Consider the following 27,123-nt stretch of genomic DNA (forward strand, 5'->3'; position numbering starts at 1 on the left):
AATGAATTAAATTCAAGTTCGAGTTGAGTAAAGATGAGTGAAAATGAAAAAAATTTATATAATCGAATTTAAGGGTATTTTTGGTATTAAGAATAATTAACAGTGAACTAAACATGGATGGAGAGAAAACGTAAAACCTTTCATTTAAAAAATATTTTATTATTAAAATTAAAAGATCATTTCCAAAATAAATTATCTTGGAGATCAAGTTAAAAAAATTTAAAAAAAAAAATATATTAATTTACTTAAATATTCTTGAATTTAATTATTCTAAAATATTTTTATGTTATTTATTATATTAATTGAAAATAAAATTATTTTTACTTTGAAAAAATTAATAAATAAAGATATAGTATAATAAAATCATAATTATTTTGATAATCTTTCAATATATAAAATTAAAATAATAATCAAATTTTCTCTTATACTACCTTTTATATTTTATATTACATCATTATTGATAATAAAAATTACGAGAATTATTATAAATTTTATAAACCTTATAAAACAAATAAAATAATTTAACTAATAAAAGATAAATACCAAAATAATCTTTATAAACTTTCAACCAAAGACTCCTAAATATATCAACTTGTAATGCCTTTGAATGGTATCATATATTATATCCTATTTTCAACCATATATAAACGGAATTTCAAATTAAAAATATAAGCATATTTACCTCCTTTTCAATCTTAATCTTTAAAAACAAAATCTCCTTTAAATTTATTAGAAACCTCCCTGCTTAATAAAAGGTATATCCAATCACGAAGCCATATCATTTCACAAGGATTTAAATAGGAACTCACCGACAACCAAATACAACTGGATCGGTTCTCATTTGGGACATAATTATAATACATAGATACGAGGAAAAAGACATTTAAAGGCGTAACTCACTTCTCAATAGAGTAAGGTGATCCGGAGGTCCTTTGCGTCTCTCTTTTCTCTTCTAGTTAAGGAGTCTGCCCATATAATCTGAAGGATCTATAGTGGCTGAGCAGCCTGTCAATGCATCAAAAGTTGGAAGTGGTCGTCATTAGTTACAACTACATAGTCATACCCCAGACTGTTGGCACGATTCTGGAACTCTTCCATGTCATTCTCCAAAACCTGGATTCCTACCAATACATTGGCACCAGTTTCACCCTGTTGCACAGGAAATTAAATAGTTACTTAATCATTATGGGAAAAAATTCCTTCGCATGCTGCACTCCAAAGGTGAAGCCACATGGAGTGCAGGGGAGGCACACCGTCCGGAACTTTGGAGAAAACAAAAATGAAAATTTATGTGCCTTAAAAATTACTAAATTTGCTATAAAGTCTCATGCTTTGCTTTGTTAATGTATTGACATGGTATGGTAGATATCTTTATAGGGTTTGAGGGCAATAAGCTTGAATCTGTCCTTAACAAGTTTTGGTATAAATCTTGAATATGCATATTGTTGGATCAACTTAATTCCTTACATGGGGAATACATACTAAAAATCCTGATTTAGAATATATATTAAAGTTTTCCTTGGTGCAAGGTTTTTTATATGTTCTAGACAAGAAGAATTTGTTATACAATAAAATTATGTGCACACACTTTTGAGTACACTATTAGGTATACAATTACAAATAATGTGTCATCAGGTGATTGAGTGATTTTGAATTAAGGATAAAATAATACTCAATTAAATGATGACACATCGTATACGCATCTAATTGTGTATTCAAAAGTGTGTAATACTAAGAGGAATCATGTCTCAATTGGTGATGACCAGAAAAATAAATAAATAAAAGAAAAAGGTTCCAATTTTAGAACAAAGACCATCAATGTTGTGCACTGTTAAAAAAATTGGTCACTAAAATTCATGCAAATCTATGATTTCTATGTTGCCTTGACATCATGACCTTTAGATATAATGTTTTCTCTCATTTATAGCTCCAAGTGTTACTTCTCCAATAGTTGTAGATAATATCGATTTTCAACATTATGAATTAATCTTAAACTAGGTTTTTTATTTTTTTTTTAATTTAATTTATATTTGCGATTTGAACTTAGACCTCCTGAATTCAGTTCCTCTTTGCCCTTGGTCCACAAACTATAAAACTTTATAATGAACAAAAGGTTTGGAAGCCCACCTGACTTCGGTAATGGAACAAGCTAATATTCCATTGCGGACTAAAAGCGTCCAAGAACTTCATCAAAGCACCAGGTCTCTCTGGGAAATCAAAACGACAAAGGACCTCGTCTGCAACATTTAATCTGCCACCCATCTGGAAAAAAAACAGAGATAAATGAACTTGTAGCAAAATTGCACACAATACATATGCCGAACACCAACTTTTGGAGAGAATACTTAGTATTGCCATTTTTGTTATCAGAAGAGTGATTTCAAAGGCACTTCAAAAATAACCTTTTTCAAGGAAAGGTTTTTTGCTACTCTGTCGAAGAATAAAAATGAATGAAAAATGCACTGGGCTCCCCAACCATATGATTTGGTCCTTAGAAAGCACAAATATAGGAAATGTGAGTCGAGACTTCTTATCTAAAAGAGTGCAGGACAACCAGGAAACAGAAACAGCACCTAAGTTCCACTACCCATGGTTGAGTAAATGACTACAGATATAGTGAAGTGATACCATTAACTCATTCTTCATGATTCAAGGGTGAAGTAATAACCAATCTATTGTTCTCATGAATGAATGAACTGTTCAAATTTTGGATTGGATAGGACAAAAAAACACCAGTGTTGTTTCTGTGCTGATGTCTGTTAACACAGATTCATAGATGGACATATTAAAACATAAGAACTACTTGGGACGGCTTTAATATACACTAGAAAATACTGCTGTTTTTAGCTTCTAAATGCAAAATTATGTGGTTTCTTGTATAAGCAGAGCACATGACTCTTTCAGAAATATCACTCCCTGATCTATCTTTAGGAATAAGAATGGGTTATTAAGTATAACTCTAAGTTAATATGTTGAGAGAGAGAAAGCATGAGAAGGAAACTGCAATGTCAAACTAATGTGTACCACTAGAAAACATTTAAGGGGTCTCAAGTAACCGAACAACAGAGAGTAAGAGAAAGGAACTGTGATCTCAAACCAAGTAACAGTACTAGAAGGCATTTCAGAGGCCTTGGGTAAACAAATATTAATTTGCACCAATAACAGACATTTAAATACTTCCAAAGCCTGATAAACATCATACAGTAAATAAGCATCCAATTCAACTAAAAACTGAGATCTAGAAAAAGACTATAATTACCAAATAACGCAAGTGATCTTTAACCAAGTCACTTGATGTGAGATTGTCAGTTTTAAGTTGAGAAGATTCCATTCGCTCCCGCATTGCTTCAAGTTCAGCAACCGTGTGAACACCAACACTGCATTTAAAATATAGAAAGGATTTTGACTATTATTGCTTCTTAACATAATAATGATTAAGAAATGACCTCTTTTAACTACCAAATGCAGTTGTTAGATTGGCAATTACATCTGAATACCAAATAAATAATAATAACACCTAGTATAAACAACTTCAACTGAAGAATTAGTTATTTTGTTATTGTTGATTAAGACTTAAGTCACTTGCCTGTATAAAACTACAGCTGCTTTATCAGAAGTATATCGGTATTTGAACTCAGTGATATTCATAGGGCCCACCTGCCAATCCCAGTGACTTTCAGGTCATTCAACAATAAATTTTCATTGAAGTTCGTTAGGAAGAACTACTTACAAGTTCACAAAATTGTTTGAAACTCCCACGCTCCTCTGGCATGATAGTTGCAAGGACAGCCTCTTGTTGCCTACCAACATTAGCAAGTTCAGTCACCACCCTCAATTTATCAAAGTTCATGTTTGCCCCACTGGTTATAGCTACAACATTTTCTCCGCTGAGACCATAATATTTGCAGTATGCTTCAGCTCCAGCAAGGGCAAGTGCACCTGCAGGTTCCAAAATGCTTCTTTTCTCCTCAAACATGTCCTACACACCATAATTGTCATTGTAAATCGATCTGGGCTAAAACTCTACATCAATTCTCAAGGATGGTCATCATTTCTCCATTAAATTGCATTTATAAATGTACCAAAATCTTTAACAGGCAACTTTAGCAAATTTAGAAACTTACGGCTATTTTGATTGAATGAGCCAAACTAGCATGTTTCGGGAAGCATAATGATTTTGATAAAAAATACAACTACAGTACTAACTATAAAAGCAAAATACTTTATTTTCTGCCTTAAGTGTAAAACACCACCTGATCTTTAGCCTCACCTTTATCGATGCACAGATAGCATCACGACTGACAAGTACCACACCATCTACCAATTCCTTACATAAACGGAAGGTTTCTTCACCAACCTCTTTAACAGCCACACCATCTGCAAAACCCCCAACTTGGTCCAACATAACCCTTTCACCATGATGTAGTGACAATGCCATTGCATTTGCATCAGAAGGCTCCACTCCAATAATTTTAACCTATATTAATGATATCACATTGAATTGCCTTAATTTATAGTGTGTTGTAGTAAGACAAAGATTAATGAGACACAAGTTCAAGTTAAAGGGCAAAAGAGCAAAGTTATTGATTTGATACTCAATCTAAAGGCACTGCTCCGAAAACATTTTACACTGAAATTAGAATCAGTAAAGTGTGATACATTCAGTGCAGAAATTGATCAGGAGTTGGGAGTGGCAAAAGAGAACTGAGAAAAAAAAAATTCTTCCTGTGATTTGTTACATTCTCAATTAGAATGAATTAGTATATGAAGAAATTTTAAACAATGAACCTAGAAGGCATGAATGTAACAATATCACTTTTGATATGTATGGTCAAAAGTCAAGTAGCAATAGGAATTGAGCTGACTCTAGCACTTCAGGCAAAAAGATAATATTCAAGAATGATAAATAAAAAAACAGAAAACTATGATAAAAGAAATAACCTTTTAGTTTCAGTCAACATCATTATGTCCTCTTCCACATTGTTTTACATAGTCAAGCCTATCAACAATCTAAGCCAATAAGTATATTGATCATTTAAATAGGACAAACACAGTTTGCTTTTGAGCAAACTTGTACAAGTTTGATCGATATTCTATATTTTGAAAATTTGAAAGCAGTATCAGGATTGCACAAGCAACTCAGACAGGACTTAACAAAGCACAATGACTTCTACTAAGCCTTATTAGATCATTCTCTGCTTAAAGAAACTTCTAATAACACATCACAGAATAATTCCCCATTACACAACAGTTCAAAGCATAAGCTTAAAAAGAAAATTTGTTAATAGTGTAGCAAAGGTGAGCATCATATATTTTGAACCGGATGAATGTTGATGAATCAGAATAGGAATTTTAATTTAAATTAATTCTGGAAACCATGAGCCTGCATCCTGATCATGCCAATCTAACACCAAAGGAAATTTCATTTGAATAAAATTACTGAAATTAGCCCTCTCTTTAAAAATTTAAACATGAAAAGGCATGAGTGAAAAAAACTAAAATTTATTCTAGGGTTTTTGTATGCTCAGCATCATGAAAACAATATTTTCAACCAGGAAACAACAATGCCTCACAAATCATAACAGAATGAAAACTGTCAATGAGCTCTTACACAACAACCAACAGACCTGCGGAGACACCCTCTTTATATAAGCAGCAATACCAGCAATTAGCCCACCACCCCCAACAGGCACAAAGATTGCATGCAATGGCTCTTGCATTTGACGTATAATTTCCATCCCAACTGTTCCCTGCCCCATGATTACATCTGGATGATCAAAAGGAGGTATGAATGTACGGCCCTCCTCTTTGGCCAGTTTTTTAGCGTAAGCCTGTGCCTCATCATAGGAATCCCCCACAAGAATAACTTTTGCTCCCAACCTCTCAACAGATTGCCACTGTAAAATTTTTATAAGAAAACCCACATTTCAATTGACAAGCCACAATTTTGTAACACAACAATTACCAACTCATTCATACAAAATGTACCTTAATTTCTGGCGTGGTCACGGGCATAACAATCACAGCATCGCAGCCTAGTGTCTTGGCAGAAAATGCAACTCCTTGAGCATGATTTCCAGCGGATGAGCAGATAACGCCACTTTTCAATTGATCCCTTGGAAGTTTTGCCATCATGTTATATGCTCCACGGATCTTGAACGAGAAAACCTAAGAAACCCAAACCATTTTAAGCATAACTTGATTTCATAATAAAGATATGTTCCCAATTCAAACATAGTAGTCCAGCTAACTGATTCATCCAAGTGGTTACCGACTACATTCCAACAATCAAAAACCTAAGTCCCATCTGGTTGCATATAATTGAAATTGAATTTGAATAGGAGAAATAATTCTGCCTGAATTGATTATATCAAAACAGGAATTCAATGAATTAAAAAATAATGATAAGATATAAACAAGATGAAATGCATGTTGTAATACTCATGTTTCTAAAACTAAAACGCTTAAAATAAAGCATAAACTTGTGAAACATTAAAATTCTTGTAAAATAAAAAGACAATAATCATACAAACTGAAAAAACATGCACATAGTTCACTAAAGTTGGACGAAACGAGTTGAAATTGAAATAAAATAACTAATTAAAAGTCCAACTTACAGGCTGTAAATCTTCTCTCTTTAGCCAAAGCTTAACGCCAATTCGCTCAGACAACTTTGGCGCGAAATCTAACGGTGATTCGATTGCGACGTCATATACCTTGGATGCGAGTATATTGGTCAAATAACTCATGGCATTAGTAACGTTGTCACCGTCGTCGTTAACCCTATGCTCCGGTACTGCACCGAGGTAACCGGACGGATACTGCAAAGAATTCGAGGACACTTTCTTCGTGGATGACGGAGGATGCGGCGATAGTAACGTATTTTCGCGAGAAGTAACGGCAGGTGAGATCTCCGCCGTTGGTTTGGACAGGGTGGCCTTTATGTACTGCACTTTTTTGGCGGTGGAGAGGTAGTAGCCGGTAGAGAATGGCGGATGGGCCTTTCCAGAAAGGTCCGGGCGGAGGAGAGGATAGTTTGGTGGCATCAACCGGAGTGACTCCATTGCGAGGCGGCTGGGGCTTCGGGTGGCTGCGGTGAATGTTTTTGAGTTGAGAGAGGCAAGGGACTTTTGAAAATGTAACCTTTGAATATATATATATATATATATACACACACACACGCGGTTGCTCGTTTGTTTTGGAAATTTGACCTACTACGAAAGAGCGAAACTTGGATTAATTTAATACGTGGCATTTTGGAAGTGAGGATGACTGAGATTTCTGTAAAATTAAATGTGAATGTAGAAATACCCCTTTCAAAGAAGAGGCAGTTTGTAAAGCTCGTGACTAGAGTTTGTTCTTTTTTTACCATAAACAGTAAGTTTGACCGGTGAGTTTGTAGGAATAGTTGTAAACATAAATATAAAAGTATTTTATATATAAAAAATATGAATTTAATTTTTTTAATAATTTATCAAAATTAAATTCTTATCTTTTCAATAAATTTATAAACATATCAAAATTGAGTTAGACAACGATGGAGCTACGAAGACCTCTCTAACCAAAATTTTGATTATTGTGGAAAAGCATGAAAGGTATTTTACACGTTTTTTTTTTTTTCCTCTCGAAATCAATTTCTTGAAGTCATTTATTTTAATACGTAATTTCTATTGTTAGTCAAGACATGAAACAATCTACGGAGTTGTCTTCATTTAATCATTATGGAATTTCTCGGTTTTATTCAGACAGGTTGGAGGAATGAATAAAGGCAACTTGAATGGCAAAATTACTTGGTGGGAAATAGTCTTTTGGAAAAGTTTGGGTGGAACAAAGTCATTTGCCTTAATTTATAGTTAAAAATGAAGGGAGTCCTAAATAAGACCAAATTTCAAACTTACATAAAACGACAATGAAAAATATGACAACAAAAACAAAAGGCCAAGAGATTTAAGTTATGGGAAAATCTCATACTCCTATTTTTTAATTTTTAAAAACTTAAATATTTATTTATAATTAAATATTTATTAAAATTTTTAGTTAAAATTAAAAGTAAAATAATCATTTCTTAAAAGATTTTAAAATTTAAAGTTTTATCTTATTTTCCTTTTCAGGTTTAGAAATCTTATAATTTTTCCTCTAACCCAATGTTTGAAAATTGCAAACACTCCTTAAGGTTTGTTTATTTTCTCTCTAACACCAATTTGTCGTCTTCGACCTTCAATCATCCTCCCTCTGACCTTATGTCTCCCTCTAGTCACTCACCCTTCTCATTTTGACCGCCTTCAATCAAGACAAAGACGATACATCGTCTTCATCTCAAACAAAAACAATTTCATCTTCGTCTCAACTAAAGACAACCGAAGAAGGAACGGAGAGTGATTGGAGGGAGAGATAAGGTAAGAGAGGACAACCGACCATTGGAGACGATGAATCGACGCTGGAGAGAATAAGAACAAACCCTATGAGGTATTTGTTAGTTTTCAAACTTTGGGTTAGAGGAAAATTGTAAGTTTTTAAACCTAGAGAGAAACATATAATAAAACTTTTAAATTTTTAATAAATAATAGTTTTATCTCTAACCCTAACTGAGTTTTTTGATAGAAATTTAGAATTTTTAAAAGTTAGAAGGTAGGAGTTTAAGATTTCACTATACCTTAAGCTGGAATAAGTCTTTCAACCAAAACAGAATATTATAGAAATTGACGGTATCTTTAACCTATCATGTGTCTTGACTGTTTATCTTATCTATAGCTCAAACTCAATTAGTATGAAAAAAATAATAATAAATCCAATAGATACTGGAAGTGTCATTTCCTATAAATAAATAAATATTATTTCAATTGGTAGAGTAACTTAAATAATTATAAAGTTGTTTTCCCTTATTTATCGTATATAAAATAACAATAAAATAATATGTTTACGTTTTTTATTTATAATTTAAGTATATAAATAATGTTTTATCATATAATTTAATAATTTTAAATTAAAAATATAACACTTAATTATATGATAATATATTATCTGTATATTTAAATTATATACTAATATATATATATATAACATTACTTGTAAAATAATTCTCGGGTGGGATAAATATGCTAATGGGCATTACATTTATGGAATAGACAAACGAACTTTCTAAACTTAATGGGTGAGAAGTTGCATCGCAACAAAGTTTTGGTGGGACATAGTGTTTCGCCAATGTTAAACGACATTCTATATCATGATTTTTTTTGTGCTTTGAAGTGCCTAGTTTGTGGATGACTTTGAACATTCTATCTCCTCTTTATGACAACTCAAAGGCCAAACCCAACCAAAATTATATCCTCAGCTCGTAACTAAATCAAATCAATGGAGCTCTTCTCCTTTCCCTGCTATCAAAACCACCCATCTACTTTCCTTCACAACCCTCTTATTTCCAGTCCCATCTCAAGTATTCTCTCTTTATTCTCTGTGCATGCAACTTCGAGTTTTTGTGATTCTTTGACAATGCTAATTATAACAACATGTTTAATCTTCAGGGAAGAGAGCATCCAAAGCAAACTCAAGTGTGTTCCTGCCTTGTCACTGCTCATTTTCTTCACCAAATGAAACTGCAAAACCAACAATACTTTCTTCACAACATGGGGCCAGGAGGGCACTCATTGGTTCCTTCCTTATTGCTGGTTCTTTCTCTCTTCATATCTCTATAATATCTTATCTACCTTCAATTATATTATTTGATCAAACCATCTGATGATTTTTTCCTCAAATGAATTATATGTGCAAAGTCTTATTTACTCTGTTTATGGGGCAGCTGCGGAAATTTTTGTCTGTGACATTACTGAAGCTGTTAGCAAAAGAGCTGTAAGTTTCCTGTTTGAAGTGAATAATGTTCTGCTAAATGTAACATCTTTAATGTGGTGAAATTGTGCTATTGTTTTGCTGTTGATGCAGCTTAAAGGAGCCAAAATACCAGAGAGCGAATACAAAACGCTTCCCAATGGTTTAAAGTTAGTATACCGTCATGTTTACTAGTGAAATTCTGTCATTCTGTTTTCACCCATAGTTTTATGGTTTTGTCGTTTTCTTATTGCCTTGGATGCTATAATCACATGTAATTACACGTTTTTACTGGATTCTGATGGTATTATCCTTCAGGTACTATGACTTGAAGGTTGGAAGTGGACCGGTAGCGAAGAAAGGATCCAGGGTTGCAGTATGGTTGTGACTCAGTTATATTTTAATTTTTAATCACATTACAGTTTCAACTAGACAGATAGGAAGTAGCAATATCAATACTCATATCATTTATATATTTAGCCGATAAAAGGTGTAATGTTTTTCTCAGGCACCCATAAACTTGTTGATGCTTTGCCCACCAAGAAATCCCTGTCAGACTTCTTCAAAAACAATGCTATTTTTTCTCTGTTTTATAAAATCTTTATACTCACTTATTGATATTGCCAAGGACCAGTGAAATAGAGGAAATTCTTGATATGAGAACTTCACATGGAACATAAACTTTCTGATATGAGAATTTCAGATTCACTGATGTCTTTCAATAGTAATACTTGAAATGATTCCAAGTTTGTTTACCTTTGGTCTGCAGGTATTTGAAAGTGTTAAGACCGGATGCGTGAGTCTAGTCTAATAAAAAATTCTGACGTTTCTTTCAACTCCTGTTGCTATCCATTGACCGTGAGAGAATGTTCTAAGATCAATGGTCTAGTTTTGAACACTTTGTGAAAGCTAAGAAAAAATTAGGACAGAAAAGATCTTGATATATGCTCAAATCGTGAAGAGTGCAGTAATATTCTGTTAAATAATGGGCAACAGAATTGTGTTAATACTAATGTACTCTGAATAAAGTTACTTATAAAGTCATTTATCTATGTTTATCTGATGCTGTAGGTTCACTATGTTGCCAAATGGAAGAATATCACTTTTATGACTAGTAGACAAGGACTTGGTATCGGTGGCGGCACGGTAAGAAGCCCTTCTCACTCTCCACTGATACTTGGGTAACCAGAAAACATTTTGTTGAATCTTTCCTCAATTTGTCATCACTGTGATAGAACAATGAATAAGATGCAAACTATTGACATTGCGCACGCAGAATGCTAATTATGTTACTGGCATTTTAGGTCAGTATTTTTATGGGGATAAAAGTTTCTTCTGTATAAATGTATTGGACTTCTGGAAGATTATACATGTTCTAGTGTTAAGCTCAGGCTTGATCATCTTTGGCATACTATCTCGTAGTAATATTGTTCATATTCCGAAAGTTACAGGTTGGACCAATAGTAAATTTTAACTCTTGCGCGATTAATTATTCCTTGTTTTGACAAAGAAGATAACTTGACAGCTGCTGTTAATTCAGCATCCTTGCTAGAGATATCCATAATAATATAAGAATGATAAGATTGTACTTACTGTTCTTCTACTTTTAATAATGCTGCTACACTTGTACTGATGCAGCCTTACGGGTTTGATGTGGGTCAATCCGAGAGAGGAAATGTCCTTAAAGGATTAGACCTTGGGGTTGAAGGGATGCATGTTGGAGGGCAGGTTAGACCAGTTTCTTGTTAGTCTCAACATCCATGCTTTCTTCTTATAATTTCCTACTAATCATATATGTTTATATTTGATTTTCTTAAAGAGAAGGGCCAGTCATTATGATTTAGCAGACTTTCATGATTTCCTATTATTAGTTTATTACTCATCCGCGGCATTGTCAGGCTAACAAGCATTTAGCTTTCTACTTCAATGTTGATGATACAAATTCAATCCAGTTTATTCTGCTATGTTTTGCAGCGGCTGCTAATAGTTCCTCCGGAGCTCGCTTATGGAAGTAAAGGAGTCCAGGAAATCCCTCCGAATGCAACAATTGAGGTACCAGCTGTTGATTCTTGGTCATCGATATTCACTATTACACTTGGCATGGACTGATTCTGTAACCTAGATGGTTATGGTCAAATTTTGTTTCAACCAGCTGTTTCTTTTAGTTGTTGGGAGAACTAATATCAAGAGCTGGTGGCAAATTACATTAAATTTCAGTTTGGAAATTTTTTTTGTTTCAGGGTTCATAAAGTCGATTGAGATGAACCACATTAAGCTTCAAATCTTCCAAAATATTTTAAGCTTATGTTGTTAAGAGTAGTTATTTGTAAATCTGCTGTTACATTCCTACCTTTCCAGTGATGTCATTGGTTTTGAATGTGCAGTTGGATGTAGAACTACTATCAATCAAACAAAGTCCATTTGGGTGAGTGATGGATTCTAAAACCACTTCTTTTGTACACTACTATTTACACTAGTGTTATCGTTTTTTGTGGGTTATTCTAACTCCTACCTTGTTTCGGCAGAACTCCTGTGAAAATTGTTGAAGGTTAAACCTCTCATGAACCACACAGCAGTATGATCTTCCCACTCATTAAGAATTTGCTATATATTTTTAGCACAAATGATCAATAATTCTGTAATTGGTGTCTATAACACACTAGTGAATATTGCTTTGTATATTGTTTTCCAGAGTGTAATATATTTGAAGATTGCTCCCTTCTATATGATTTCTGCTGCGAAATTCCGGAAAATCTTTCCCCAGAAGTATAATCTTCACTCATTGCATATTGCTATAAGATTTCGAAAGTGTAATTGGCATTCAATGTATCAAAAGGGGGTCAGATTTACACTAGGATACTACTCAAAAGTCTGAATTAAAAATAAATGAACTTTTTTTCTTACAAGTAATGTAGCATGATCAAAGAGATATATATATATATATATATATATAAGAATGGCATGCAGTGCCTTACTACATTGATCACACAATAAATTGAACAATAACAATTATAAAAATAAATATATAAAAATAAAGATAAAAGATATAAAGTAGGAGATGTATATACCCCAACAAATAATTGTGCATGCACTTATCCTTCTTAAGCTTTTGTTGTACTCGAGCTCTTGCAAGGATTCGAATCAAAAGGTATCCCTTCTGCGTCCAACCGCTGAACAACATGGAAGATCAGACCACAAGGGGAAGGAATCAGTGCCCTGCAATGCAAGAAGAGCGGATGTGGCTGAGTCATACCTTAGGTATTGCTAGATAAAACCTTCGTGGTTTTACTGCTAGACTCCGTATCTTTGCCTGATTTTAAATCCACACTGATAGAAATATTACTCATTCCAGCTTCCATTGCCTCTCTCTCATCCTTCTCTCTCTCTTTTTTCTCAGACTTGAGATTGTCAGCAGCATGATTTTGGGTAGCAGGCATAGATGGCTCTAAGCTACAAGGGACTGCATTCATCCATGGATGAAGAAGGCACTGAGCTGCAGTGGGCCGCTTCTCAGGGACAAAATCAAGGATTGGAACCAAGAAGTCAGTCATGTTATTTGCATCTTGCTCGCTAAATTCATATTTCTCCATAAGAACCTTATTAAGAGGCCAGAAGCGCAACCGACGAATATGCCTAAGATCACCATATCTATTAAAAAAGTCCCGAGAATACCGGCCACCTAAAGCAATCTGGAATAGCTCAAAATTAGTCAAGTTTCTCATGATATGAAGTATCAACTTACAAGGTGGCAATAATGACTTTTCTCACCTTTCGAGGCATCATTCCAAGAAGCTCCATCATCAGTGCTAAGTGATCCTGCATATAGCCAAAAACAGTAAAATAATGGTCAAACATGATTGAAACATATTTTAAAATGTACCTGTAGCAGCTATTCACAAACAACCTAACCAATCCAAAACACTGATTTTTGCAGCCTATATGATGCTACAAGGGTTCACAAACAAAATCCATTTGCATAACGGAACCAAAAAAAAGCACATGCAAAATTCCTCCGAAAAATTTTTATGGTACCCAACAGAAGATCAACACATTAATATTATTGTCAGATATTACACAGTTCTAGTCACCAAAATGAAAGGTGATTATATAATGATCCCTTTAGTTATTCTGACATCAGTGACTGATCTCAAAACTTGAACCTTCTCACTTCCACCGGGCGGTGCTATCCAGAGAAAATGCAGGATAGCTTATAACAAATGATTCACCATCTCCAGCTTAAAGAACATGAGAAACATTCATGGAAAACTATTATCAGTTTGGAAGCCACCAAGTTTTCCTCATCATGCAAATCTCATCTGTCCATGTTATTTTTCTTCTTTTGGCATACTGCTCCTGAGTTTGCTTTAGAGTCCCAAACAGCTAGCAAGTTTCATAGACCACAAGACGCATATAAGATTGCCATTGCATCATTACTGAACCAATCAACAAATAATTGTACCTCATCTTCTAAAGGGCAAAATGGAAACTGCTGATGCATCATCAACCTTGCCTCAAAAGATTAAGAGATCATCAATATGCTCAGCTCTCACTTTCAGCACAGCTAAACCATAATCACACAAAGATGTCGCACCAATAGCTTTTGAAATTTGCATTGGAAGTCCAGAAAATGTACAAGATAATTTAAGGATAATCAATGGATATAAAGGAGTTCTTAGTCACCAGCAACTCTTTGATAATAACAGGTTTATTTTATGGCCCTTCCATGATTTCATTAAACCTACCCCACCTATTCTTCCTCCCTTCTCCACATATATTTGTATTTCAGCTTAGAAATCAGACAGGAACAAGAAAAAATTGCATTTTATCAAAACTGGACCTGAGTTCAGCTTTGGGAAAGACTAATTAAAGACAACTTAAAAACCACTAAAAATACAGTTGTTTATTTCAATAAACTTCACATACAAAATACAAAAGAACACAATTTCAAATACATTGATATACTAATTTTTAGTTTTTGTTTTCCTATATCGGGTTCCAACTGTTAAGACAACCTCTATTTGAAAATTCAAGGGACATTTAATACTCCCCCCAAAAAAAAAATCTTTTTTTTTATATTATGCATTGCATACCTCAATAATCCAAATTGTAAGAACTCTTAAAACCAAATAAATCAACTGCATTCTCCTCTAGCATGACTGTTTTGCACTACAAAGCCTGAAACCAGCACTGCAGTAGCTTAATTCTAATACTGGAAATGCAAGTTGCATCAACTTTCAGCGTATAGCTTTATATTTGAGCCTCTTGAAGTATCCAGTCCTCCAAATTAATTTATATCAATGATAACATCATTATTTTGAAGCTCCCTTGGACATCAGGTTATTAGCAGTACTGCATCACATAATAACCACACACAACTATAGCTTCCACATTTATTAGCACATTATGGACAACTGCTATATTTGATTATCTGAGCTGTGAGTATTGTGTGAGGCACATTCAAGGGTACGATACCATGTCCCAAGAAAAAAGATGGTGCATTGGCAGAAAGAGAGACAAATACAAACTTTCACCAGGAATTTGGTTTTTGGGGAGGGAGTAGAGTTGAGAGAGAGAGAGAAATGTAAACATGTATCATACCGAGTGCAAATGGCATAACAATAAACCATGATAGCTTTAAATATTAACAACCATACCTCATCCCTGTCAAAGTTGTCACCGCTGTGAGGATCAAAGAGTACATCACCAGTTGCAAGCTCAAAACAAATGCAAGCAAAGGACCAAAGATCTGCTGATGTAGAATATTTAGAACCTAAGATCACCTCCGGGCACCTATACTGTCTTGTTTGAATATCATTCGTAAACTGTTTGTACGTCCAACAAGCATTTCCAAAGTCCACTAATTTGCACTTCAAGTCTACTGATTGGAGCAGTTTCTTCCTTGTAGAACGGCTCCCCCGTTTATTACCTAGCTTCCCGGATCCAGTAGCCTTTGTTGCATCAGCATCTGATTCCTTACTTCCACTGGCAGAACTACTTGGCAGGTCTCCCACCAAATCCACACTTGATTTTGCATTAAGAGATGACTCCACTGCATCAAACGTTTCAGGATTTGCATCACCTTCAGTAGCAACATCCTTCCCCACACACCCCAGAGCTACATGCTTAGCCTTCCTTCTAACTTTTTTCTTCTGATTTCTTGTCAAACCTCCATTTGAATTCCCATCCAGAGCCTCCAACAGAATCTTATCTTTATTGGGAAGAATGAGAGGAGCGCCTGATTTTCTGGGATCCTTAGAGGGATCTATCATGGACAAGAGCAATATATTCTCTGGTTTCAGATCAGTGTGTATAATAGAGAGCTGTCTGTGCAAGTAATCTAAGCCCACTAATATATGGTAACAGATCTCTTTAACCCTATGAACAGGGACTCCATGATAATCACTATACTTAATAAGGGTCAAAAGATTATCCCCTAAGTACTCAAAAACCATACAAACATGTTGTCCATTTGGGCCCGAATGCTTAAAATGATCCAAGAGCTTTACTACACATTTTTTGTCATCTGGGTCTCCCTCTGCAATTTGTTGTAAGATAGTTATCTCATCCATAGCCGCCTCAGTGTAGTGCTGAGCACTCTTTTGAACCTTCAGAGCTACATAGTGCTGAGGTATTTTTACATATTAATCAGAACGTAAAAAGAAATATCAGAAACATTTCCCAGAAAATTCATGTGATGAACAGATAATACATAATAAAGAAAAGAATATCAGAGGTTTTATGATATTTCAATAAACAAAATCTACAAAGTATAAAGGCATCGTGCTGATTAAATAATCCAGGCTCAGATAACTGAAAGTTCTTATGTCTTCTCAAACATTAACCAATTGAAAAAAAAAATACCATATCTTTTTTATTCTCTTCATCTCATCAGCAACCAGACATAATTGACTTCAAAGAGTGAGAACGATAGACAAACAAATATCTCGAAAAATAAAACAACAAAAGCAGAACCATCTCTATGTCAAGATCAATCAACAATGCATTCCTGCATTATAGATGGAGCAACTACAAAAACAATTAAATTAAAAAACAAAAAGCAAAGCACAATATAATTTGATTTTACAAACAAGTACTAGCACAAATAACAAATAATTAAATTTCATTAAAGCCACAATATCAGAAGAAGAACGAGACACCTACGGTTTTTTGAGTGTCCCAAGCGAGCCAAACGGTGGAGAAATGTCCCCAGCCGAGCTTCGATTGCACAACATAACGGCCGTTTTTGAAGGCGTCACCAATTCTAACGGCATGATATCCACCACGCCTGTAATCCTCGATTCCTTCGTCCTCAGACGTGCAGTCGCTGCTCTCTTCGCTGCTACGATCATCCTCCGGCGGCCTCTCCGCCATCAAATATCGACCAAATTTCAAGTTAGGGTTAGAGTTAAATTACAATAATAGATCGGCTTGCATTTGCAAACACAGAGTCTTTGATTGAAATTGCAATCCTCAAAGTTTGAATTTGATGGAGCGTACAAATCGGGTCCGGATCCTTTTCAAGTTTGGGTGATTTATTACTCACCTGTTACAAATGGTGGTTGAGTGAGGTGTCAGCCTTCAAGCGGATATGTTGGAATGATGAGGATGAACAGATATACTCTTTGGTTAATGCTAATCAAACTCAAAAATTTATTTAATTCCCTCAGGTTGAGGAGAAAATCAAATACATCTCTGACTTTTCAGAAACTATACAAGAGGTACAAGTTTTTAAAATTTTTAAACACCCCCTGATAAAGATGACACAAATTTTCAAAGACAATTCCGCCCCTAATTTGCCCTTATCAAGTGCCCAAACATCATCTTAATAATTTCCACGTCATTTTTATAAATCTTTTTCATGACAAAACTTAAATTATTTTAACTTGTACTAAGAGTTTAAAATCATAACAATCAACACAATCACATTTGTTTTATTGATTGATTAATCATCTTAAATCATCTAGTTATCAAAGTTCGAAAATCGATGAAGAGATACATTTTATATTAAAGGTTTCTTATATTAATACAATTGGGTGTTTAGTGTATGTTATGGTTTACATTAAACCAAATTTGACACATATAATTACATTGATTAGTAAATGTATAACTAATCCAAACAAGGAACATTGATAGACAATCAGGCTCTTAGATATTTAAAAGGTATGAAAGATTATTGAATTTTCTTTGACATTATCAGTAGTTCAATTTCCTTTGTGGGTTATGTTGATTCTTTATGCTAGAGATATGTATAATAGGAATTACAAAGCCTACTACAAGCTATATATTCATAGTTGCAAAAAGTCCAATTAATTGGAGGCCAACTTTAGAACATGTAATAGCATTATCCATCAATGAGGCAAAATGCATAGCAGTAATATAATTAACTAAAAAAACATTATGGTTAAAATAGTTGATGTCGGACATTGGTTTTAAGCAACAAACCCTTAGTTAAAGTATCATTGAGCTATCAAAGAATCAAATATATCATACAAGAACTAAACATATTGATGTGAGATATCACGAGATTAAAGAATTAATTTTTTCAAGTAAGATTTTGTTGGAGAAGGTGTACACTAAAGATAATACATCATTAGGGCTGGATTTGAACCAAACTCATTGAAACTCTAGCTCAATTCGAACGAACCCAAACCAAGCTAAAGCTCAAACGAGCTCTCGCTTTATAGTGTTTAGCTCGTTAAACTTGGAGTTAAAAATTTTAATACAAAACGAAATTATTTTACTAACGAGCTAATTAAAAGTTCGAGCTCAAACCAAACTCTAGTTGGGTTCTTTTAAAATGAGCCGAGCTCGAGCTCGAGCTTAAGCTCAAGCTCAATTCCATATAAATCAAGCTTAAGCGAGCTCGAGTTTGACTTGGCTCGAATCCATTCCTATACATTATATATATTTATGAACGTGGAACCGTTAGAGGAGTTCAAACATTTTTTTAGACTTGGTTCAAATCATTGCATGTTAAATAATAAGGGGTTGGAGCTTAAGTTGGAGATACATGTTTTCAAGTTAAGCTACTCTTCTAAGTGTGCAAATATTTGTCAAGGTGAAAATTGTTAAATAAAAGTGGCTCATATTTAAAAATGTGTCAAACTTAAAATTTTAAGATAGATGGAATAGGTGTTCTATTAAAGTTGAACGATTGTTTCAAAATGATAAAGAATCAGAATATAATTGTTCCAAGCATGGGACAGTTGTTCTAAGTATCATATATATACAAAACGATCATTCTAAGTATTTTGTCATTGCTAGTTCCAAAAATGTTTAAGTTATTCTAAAGAAAAATAAGGTCGTTCTAAGGAGAACAATGTCATTCCAAGTACTAAAATTTGTGGAAGGTAGAACGGGAAGGGGAAAGAGCTCCTTCCATGCAAAACAAGCAAGATTGGAAGCTTGGAACAAGCATTCAATAACTTGGAATGTTCATTCCATTGAGTAGGACTAAAGAGTTTTAGTTAGGATAAAAAAGTATTTTGGATTCTTGATATAAAAGAAACTCTAGGTTTTACAAAATTTTCTCTTTGTTTTGTAATTGATTGCTTTTTTCATATCATTTCTATTGAAGTTATCATGTTATTTAATTCAAATCATTTTCAAGAAGAAATTAACAACAAACATGATACTTCTTAAACTTTGTAAAGTTTTTGAGTTGTGATGCATCATGTATATATATTCATATATATTTTAAGTAATCTTTGATAAGTTCTCTCTTCTACGTAAAACACTGACTAATGACTTAACGAAGTTTGAACACATAAAATAATTGAATTAAAGCATGATTAGATAAACTTTTCCAACAAAGAAAAGGTATTCAGCATTTAGATAATAAAATTTTATATCAAACATGCCATAAGCCATTTTGAAGGTAATGGCTCATTTTCTTCCTCCACTCTATTGGTTGCACACTAATGGGTAAGTTAATTACTTGTCAAAGTGGGTTTGACTTGTTAAACCCTTTTAAGGCTTTTCCTGCTAGGCCTTGATCCATTAGTTCATTGGACTCATTTTGGGCTTGTTGGCCCTATATTTGTGCCTATAGGTCTCTTATGAAAAAAAACTTGCAAACTCGATAATTTATACCTGATAATATATTTATATATTTGAAAACACAAAGCAAAAAACAAAATATGCCACCAACTGTTGTGACATTGCATCACCACTAACAAAGTCTTTAAAAATAATAAAACTATGTGCATAATTTTATATATAAAATAATAATATATCATCATATAATTAATATTATTTATCATTAATTTAAAATTATCAAATTATATGATAATATGTTATTATTTGTACACATAATATTACTTTTTTAAAGGCTAAAAGACTTATTCTCATCTAAGGTTTAGTGAAATCATAAACTCCCACCTGTTTATTTTTAAAAGCCCAAATATCTACTATTTTATTAAAATTCACTGTTACAGTAGCTAAAAATATTTTTTTTTTAAAAATTTATCATATTTTCTCTCTTTAGTTTAAAAATATAACAATTCCCCCTCTCCACCTCCACCCCCCCCCCCCCCCCCCTCTCTCTCCCCCATCACACACACACACACACACACAAAGTTTGAAAATTGATAATTTTTCTCCTAAGGTTTTGAAACCGTCATCACTTTTCAACAAAATTCACCGAATCCGACTGCCTTTGTCCTTAGTCTCTCTCCCTCCCTCCCTCTCCGATGAATTTACCAGTGTCTCTCCCGCCCTTCATAGCAATCTTTGTTAGAGAAAAAGACAATAAATCATCTTCAACTGAGAGACAAAGACATCATCTTTGGGGATTTAAAATTTTCTATCTGATTTATATAAAAATCAATAAAATAATATACATAACTTAGTATACAAATAATGATATATCACTATATGATTGAATATTACTTTATTTCTAATTTAAAACTATCTAATTATATTATAATATATCGTTGTTTATTTATAAAATTGTATATATTGTTTGTATATATATCACTACTCTTTATTAATTGATTTGGTGGTATAATAAAATAATTATAGACACAAGAGATCTAATGTTTTAACCTTATTACAATGGTAAAATACGAAGTATAACATGTTTAATCAATATATTAATTAGACCGATCACATGAAAATTTTGACAATTTATTTCATTATAATATGCAAGCAAAACTTGATTACTCACCCTCTTCAATACTTGCTACATTATCCCTCATTTATTTGAGTCAATGAGATGCATAAAAAATATTAATGGGCACTAGTGGTTGCTAGAGAGTGGGAAAGCAAAGAACTACCACTACTTCCTACTCATTTTATGCATCGATTTTTAGTAATACTTTATATGGAAGAAAAACATATTTATAACAATTGGATATTATCTCTTTATTATTATTTTTCTCGATAAAGCTAGTGTTTTTTGATAATATTCTTTCTACAAATTCTAACATATGGTTGATCGAACTCAAACAACTATAAACAATTCTCTATCGTTTATTTTTCCTACCTCACTTTATTATTTAATGTTCACAACAAAATTAATTTATAAATGTATGAATATACTAGAGAAATATCTGAACAACCTTATACCAAATGAAAAACATGAGTTAATTATAACATAATAATATTAAATAAAACTAACAATATTCATAAAATTTGCTAATTAAGTTTATTAAAGAGTACGTACTTAATTTCTAATCTAAATTAGCTCTAAATGATTAAGATACGTAAACCAAAGTTAACAAGCATAACAACAGCTAGCAGCTAGCCAAGGCTTATGGATAAGAAGACAAAACACCCCAGAAAGGAGATGATGCCGCAGGGTTATTATACTCCTCAACAACATTGAAAACGTAGTTGCATTGTTCCGTATTGTTAATATTTTGATGTTGATTTAATCCTCTTGGCTTGTTTGAGCTTCGCATTGCCAGAGATGTGCTTTCAACTGTTTCTTCTCCCGACACTTCAGTGTACCCAGCAGTGGATACTTGCTTCCTTGTGGCTTGCTCTCTTAGCATACATTTTAACTTCATCACCTACGTAATTAACCATAACAGTTATAAGTTCAGACGATAGCATCAAATATTGCAACTCTTTATAAGCTTTTGATCAGTTCTAAGAGCCCTCCTATTTCAACCTTTTTTATATTGTCGTTCCATTTTCGACCAAATGCAGATCATAAAAGAGGCTGTCTCTCTTGCAGGAAATTGTACAATGTAAAAGTGGGGTCACATTTCATCAAGAGTTATGAACTTTTCAATCTTATGTTTTTGTCACAAGATCTGTCTCTGGCTAGTGTGAAATCTTCATTTGTTTGCTCTTTCGCAAGAAATATGTGCTATCTGATACATCTAAAAGCTATTTTTGGAGACTGAACTTTGAACGAGATATTATAAATATAGTAATATCATGGTGCCAATTTTTATATAAAAATGGATATATATTTGTGTGTGTTATCTTGTAATTGGATATTATGAGAATGACCTTAAGAAAAGTGGGGAAATCAGAAATGATTGTATATGCATAGTGTTGTGCAAGAAATTGCATGAAGAGCTGAGAAAAGGAGCTAAGTTTTGAAACAGTGCAAACCTCTTCTTGGAGCTTCTGCTTCTCTTTGGAGACAGCATCAAACTCTTGTTTAAGAGCATCATAAAGCATCTCAAGCTGCTTGGCCTTCCACCTTGCACGCCTATTTTGGAACCAGACGGCGATTTGTCTAGGCTGAAGTCCAAGCTCCCTGGAGAGCTTCATTTTTCGATCAGGGTCAAGCTTAATCTCCTCTTGGAAACTCCTCTCCAGTGAATCTAGCTGATCGGTTGTCAATCGCTTCTTCTTCTCCTGACTTCCATAGTTGCTCTTGTCCATTCCTGGAATCAACCCCAGTGATTTCTCTGCCATTACTGCATGCTTCATATCCATACCTGAATAAAAAGAAAGCACCCAAACGACAATGATTCATTAGCCTGAAAGAAGGGTTCCAAAATTAGGGAGTAAGAATTTAGGGTCAAATGGTTAACTTCTTCTTTTGAGCTCAAATAACTCTTTTGGGGTATCTCCCAGAAAGCAGAAAAACCAGAATATAACAGCATGAGAGATGTGCTATACACAAGTGTAGTAGTAACAAAGGCTGCTGAAGTTTTCCCCTTGAAGTTTCTTAAAAATTAAACCTTGCAGATTGTAATCAAAGGAATAATGCAAACAGGCAATGACACTTAGTGAATACAACTGAAGTTAAATTACCTGAGTATTGGTCGTAGTTATAGTTGTAGAGGAAGTCAAAAGAAGTTTCGGGTCGAGGAAGAAAGGTTCTTAAGTTGCTATTCCAATCCATGCTTTGGCTTCAAACAAATCAAAAGATGAACAAAGACTTATATAGAGTAGTAAAAATATTGGGATTGGGAGAGAGGAATGGAAAGGACCACGAGGAGAAAGACAAAGATAAGAGGCGTGGGAAGAGGTTGATGAGTAAGGTTGTTGTTAGTGAAGTTGTCTTTTGGGGTGCAATGCAACAAAGTGAAGAGAAACTTGAAGGTTCTTTATACTTCACTTTAAGGGAGCAAGGCAACAGTTAAGTCGAGGAGAAGAAGATGAAGAGAGAGAGTTGTCGGTTGGAAAATGAAATGAGGAATAGTGTGGAATCATAGGTCTCCATCTGGTCCTACCTTTCTTCACTGACACTGTATGCCTTCTTCTTCTCACGCCAACTCTTTTTATGTCAAAGGAGACCATTTCATGCACATTTTTTCCTTTTTTTATCAACTAGCGATAAAATTTTTCATTATCAACTCAAATATATAATTTTAAATTTTTCTCAAGATAAATTATGATTATGATGATTAAAATGTAAGTGAATTACACAAAAAAAGATTTTTAACATGATTCAATATATTACTCGGAAACCTATATATATAGTTATTGTAACATCCTCCTCTAACAGTCATGTTGTTTAAAAAAAAATACCACCTAACTTGACTAATTTGAGCATAGAACACTTAAAATACCTATATCCATGCAACTTATAATTCAAAATGATTGAAATACATTTTTACGCAAGACATGCCAATAATGGCAGTTGGAGTTGGATAAGCAATTTTATGTCCATTGCATAAGGATGATGAGAATGTGAGTGAATTAGATTTAGAGAACTTTTTAACATGGTTTAACTCGCTGTCTGAGAGCTTATATTTATAGATAAGTTATTGATGACTTCGAAAAAGTGTTTTGAGAAAACATGAATAGTATTTACAAGAGGTACTCGCCGAGAAGACCTTGATTTGGAAGAAATCTCTGAGAATTATAATTGTATTTCTTTGAGGGTCTTCTCGCCTATCTTAGGACATTTTTTATGTAATTATCTATGTTGAAGAGTGTTTTATTACTTACTCCTTTAAATTATCTTTTATATTTATGAGATGAAGAAAATGAATTACAATCTTGTCAATCATAATTACAATTTAAATTCAAAAATTAATTTCTATTCCATCATATTGAAGATTTGGTATTAGATCTTGAAGGACAAGATAAAAACGGAATATAAATAATAAATTGCTCTCTCTAAGTGACTCATATCAACTCGTATGTTAAGCCATTCTTCACTATTTTTGTATTGTATTTAATCGCTTCTTTAAATATCGTCCCATAAGTTTGGTGAACAAGAGAGTTTAAATAAAATAAATTTTGTTCGGCAATGTAATAAAAGTTGAGCTAGGTAGAGTTAAAAGAGTTCGAATACAAACATAGGAAGAGTTAAAGAGGTAGAGAAACGAAAACCTGCAACCTCTTTTACGTACAACACCAATAATTTAAGGACAGGAAAAAGAAGAGAAGCCATCCTCCTTCTGTTCTTTCACACTCTTCACTCCATCTTGTAATTAATTAACTTTGAGAATAGCAGAAGAAGAAAGCTGAGTCTTTCTCTCTCTGTGCTTTAGAGGACAACAAGACTGAGCTGCGTACATGATGGGGATAGCTAGCTTTCTAGGTTAACCCAACTCTAACTCAGAAAGCGTGTTCACTCAATGCGGCACAGTTTGTGAGAAATTGTCGAATAGATTGAATATTCAAACATTAATATAGAGCCCGAAATATTTATGATAAAAGATGAAACACAGGTCACTGCTTGGTGTTTTTGCCTGTGATTAACTGCTGCTTCCTTCTGCTGTACGCATTAATTTTACTCCATAAAATTTCTAAAATGTTGATGATACTGATACCGACAGTAACACCTTGAAATATCAATTAAAATCTTCCTAATTAGGGTATGTTTTAGACATATTAGTTTTTTCCACTTACAGTGAAGTCGAGTGTTTTGTTATTTATATTTTTCCGCCATTGATGAAGTGTTCTATTCATCTTTAAAGTTCTTCTCGTACTTAAAGATGGGAAAATATGCCCACAAGATAATTTAGATGATAAAGATGTAAAATATCAAAAGAGAGGATTTAAATTTAAGATTGATTAACATTACATTAAAATTACACTCTTATTTTAACTTATCTAATATGATAATTAATGGAGTTGGTTCGACCCTTTTAATTCTTGGACCCTTTAAACTAAATTTGAGCTAATTAAAAGAGTAATTAGCCCTTTATAGAGGCTTACACAATGATCATAAATTCTGTCACAGTAAATGCCTACAACATTTACAAGAAAGAAGATGATTTTGAATTTTTGTAGGCTTTAATTTGAGTTTAAATATATTGGTGTAGATCGTCAAACCTCAATAACCATGCTCTTTAATGTATCACTTAATTGGTCAGATTTTTTTTTTTAATTTATTATCATTTTTACATATGACTTTACAGTTAGATAATTTACATTTTGTTAGCTGAGAACCCATGCTTAAATGGATGGTCCCTTCCAAGAAGAAGAATTGCTCCCATCAAATTGATAAAACTTTAAATATATTAATCAATTTTATAATTATTATACTAAAATATATATGAGTATATATTTAATATATATTATTATGTGATTGAACGATTTTAAATTAAAAATAAATTAATATTCAATTATGTGATGATACACATAAGTGTATACTTATTTACGGATGCGTATAGTATTACTCATAAAATTATACATGCTAGTGCCCATTTTTCTGTATGAAATTAATGCATGAAATAAGATGATTAATTATATTAAAGTAGTGGATTAAATCATATGGGATCGAATCTTTTAATTTTAATCCTTTACTTAAAATTTTAACTCTAAATTCAATAAAATCTGATGTTGTAAGAGTTGTTGTGGCGGTGACAAAAAAGATAATTAGTGTGAAACTCACCCTCACATCTAATAAGAGGATAAAATATAAACAATAAAAATTTTATATTTCAATTTAAGTCCATATTTTAAATTAAATTGTCTTATTTTCCTATCATATAATTTTAATTTGAAAAGATGGAGTATTCATTTGGATCATTTCTAACTTCTGTAATAAAGTTAAAATTTTGGGTTATATATGGGGGGAAATCGGATTTGTGTTCTTGTTTTGTGATGAAATGAATTGAGCCTGATTCTTTGAACAATTAATAATGTAAAACACAGTAATTAATTAATTAATTACATCACTAGTAGTATTTAAGAGATTAATTACGATTATTAATTTGAATCACATTTTTAGTACATAATTTGAATATACAAATGATGTATTATTATATAATTAGATGAATTTAAATTAAAAAAATACGTATCCAAATTATACACTTAAAAATATATACATATAACATCGCTTTAACATTTACTAATAATTAACAATTATATGTAAGTTGGACCATCCTCTGGTATTGGATCAGTAGCATTACTGTCAGAAAACACTGTTGTTTTCCCCATGAGATCAAAAGGAATCTTGATATATATGTGGATACAAATCCAGGGGGGCAAAGAGCTAGAAGATAAAACTGAGCTCAAGGTTGAAGAAGAATGAGATGGTGAAGAGCATGGTGAAGCAGTGGTCCTGAGTAATTTTACTTGGCAAAGAAAGGCCAAACGACTATTTCCCATCCAAGGTTTAGCGTTTTCTCAAATGTTCCCCCTTTAACTATAGAAACACCAAACACCCACCCATGACCGGTTAGATTTAATAGAACCCTAATGCCTAAAAATTTAATCTCATTTTCCCCCCTAAAAGTTTAAAAACTAACATTTTTTCCCTAAGCTAAGTTTGAAAAGATTGCATTTTCCCCCCTAGGGTTTATTTCCAAACCCTTCTCCGTCGCTTTTTCCGGCGCCATCACCAGCCGTCTTCCCCTTCCAACGGTTTCTTTTCCGCCGACGACCCCTCTCAACTCGACCTCAACGCATCCGATCGATCGATCTCGTCTTCGT

General features: G+C 33.3%; 4 protein-coding genes across 6 annotated transcripts; 1 reads left to right on the top strand and 3 right to left on the bottom strand.

Annotated features, from left to right (window-relative positions):
• Positions 1-701: 701 nt before the first annotated feature.
• On the bottom strand, positions 702-7,141 carry LOC123223288 (threonine dehydratase biosynthetic, chloroplastic). The gene is made up of 9 exons (XM_044646428.1): positions 6,618-7,141; positions 5,989-6,168; positions 5,628-5,897; positions 4,271-4,477; positions 3,731-3,979; positions 3,587-3,657; positions 3,260-3,377; positions 2,128-2,262; positions 702-1,149 (listed from the first exon to the last, which is right to left on the bottom strand). Exons 1-9 carry the CDS (start codon positions 7,062-7,064, stop codon positions 1,009-1,011), a joined length of 1,818 nt encoding a protein of 605 aa, XP_044502363.1. The 5' UTR covers positions 7,065-7,141; the 3' UTR covers positions 702-1,008.
• Positions 7,142-9,231: 2,090 nt separating this feature from the next.
• On the top strand, positions 9,232-12,546 carry LOC123219404 (peptidyl-prolyl cis-trans isomerase FKBP16-4, chloroplastic). Of its 3 annotated transcripts, none has more exons than XR_006502876.1 (10): positions 9,232-9,433; positions 9,522-9,665; positions 9,797-9,846; positions 9,937-9,992; positions 10,141-10,198; positions 10,894-10,968; positions 11,461-11,566; positions 11,797-11,874; positions 12,207-12,247; positions 12,348-12,546. XR_006502876.1 is itself a non-coding variant. In XM_044641359.1 (10 exons), exons 1-10 carry the CDS (start codon positions 9,352-9,354, stop codon positions 12,373-12,375), a joined length of 702 nt encoding a protein of 233 aa, XP_044497294.1. In that variant the 5' UTR covers positions 9,233-9,351; the 3' UTR covers positions 12,376-12,546. The 3 variants fall into 3 exon arrangements, 2 of the variants coding, with proteins under 2 accessions (XP_044497307.1, XP_044497294.1); XM_044641359.1 differs by having other exon boundaries at positions 9,233-9,433; positions 11,461-11,550; XM_044641372.1 differs by lacking the exon at positions 12,348-12,546 and having other exon boundaries at positions 12,207-12,251.
• A 133-nt stretch (positions 12,547-12,679) lies between these two features.
• LOC123219398 (SRSF protein kinase 2) lies at positions 12,680-17,448 on the bottom strand. Its single transcript, XM_044641346.1, has 5 exons — positions 16,984-17,448; positions 15,477-16,445; positions 13,591-13,638; positions 13,076-13,511; positions 12,680-12,992 (listed from the first exon to the last, which is right to left on the bottom strand). The coding sequence occupies exons 1-4, from the start codon at positions 17,191-17,193 to the stop codon at positions 13,077-13,079; spliced, it is 1,662 nt and encodes a 553-aa protein (XP_044497281.1). The 5' UTR covers positions 17,194-17,448; the 3' UTR covers positions 12,680-12,992; position 13,076.
• Positions 17,449-21,407: 3,959 nt separating this feature from the next.
• Positions 21,408-23,464, bottom strand: LOC123193416 (putative homeobox-leucine zipper protein ATHB-51). Its single transcript, XM_044606404.1, has 3 exons — positions 23,041-23,464; positions 22,390-22,721; positions 21,408-21,836 (listed from the first exon to the last, which is right to left on the bottom strand). Exons 1-3 carry the CDS (start codon positions 23,129-23,131, stop codon positions 21,576-21,578), a joined length of 684 nt encoding a protein of 227 aa, XP_044462339.1. The 5' UTR covers positions 23,132-23,464; the 3' UTR covers positions 21,408-21,575.
• Positions 23,465-27,123: the final 3,659 nt, after the last annotated feature.

The sequence above is a fragment of the Mangifera indica genome, chromosome 1 (genome assembly GCF_011075055.1).
Source record: "Mangifera indica cultivar Alphonso chromosome 1, CATAS_Mindica_2.1, whole genome shotgun sequence".
Lineage (NCBI taxonomy): Eukaryota > Viridiplantae > Streptophyta > Magnoliopsida > Sapindales > Anacardiaceae > Mangifera > Mangifera indica.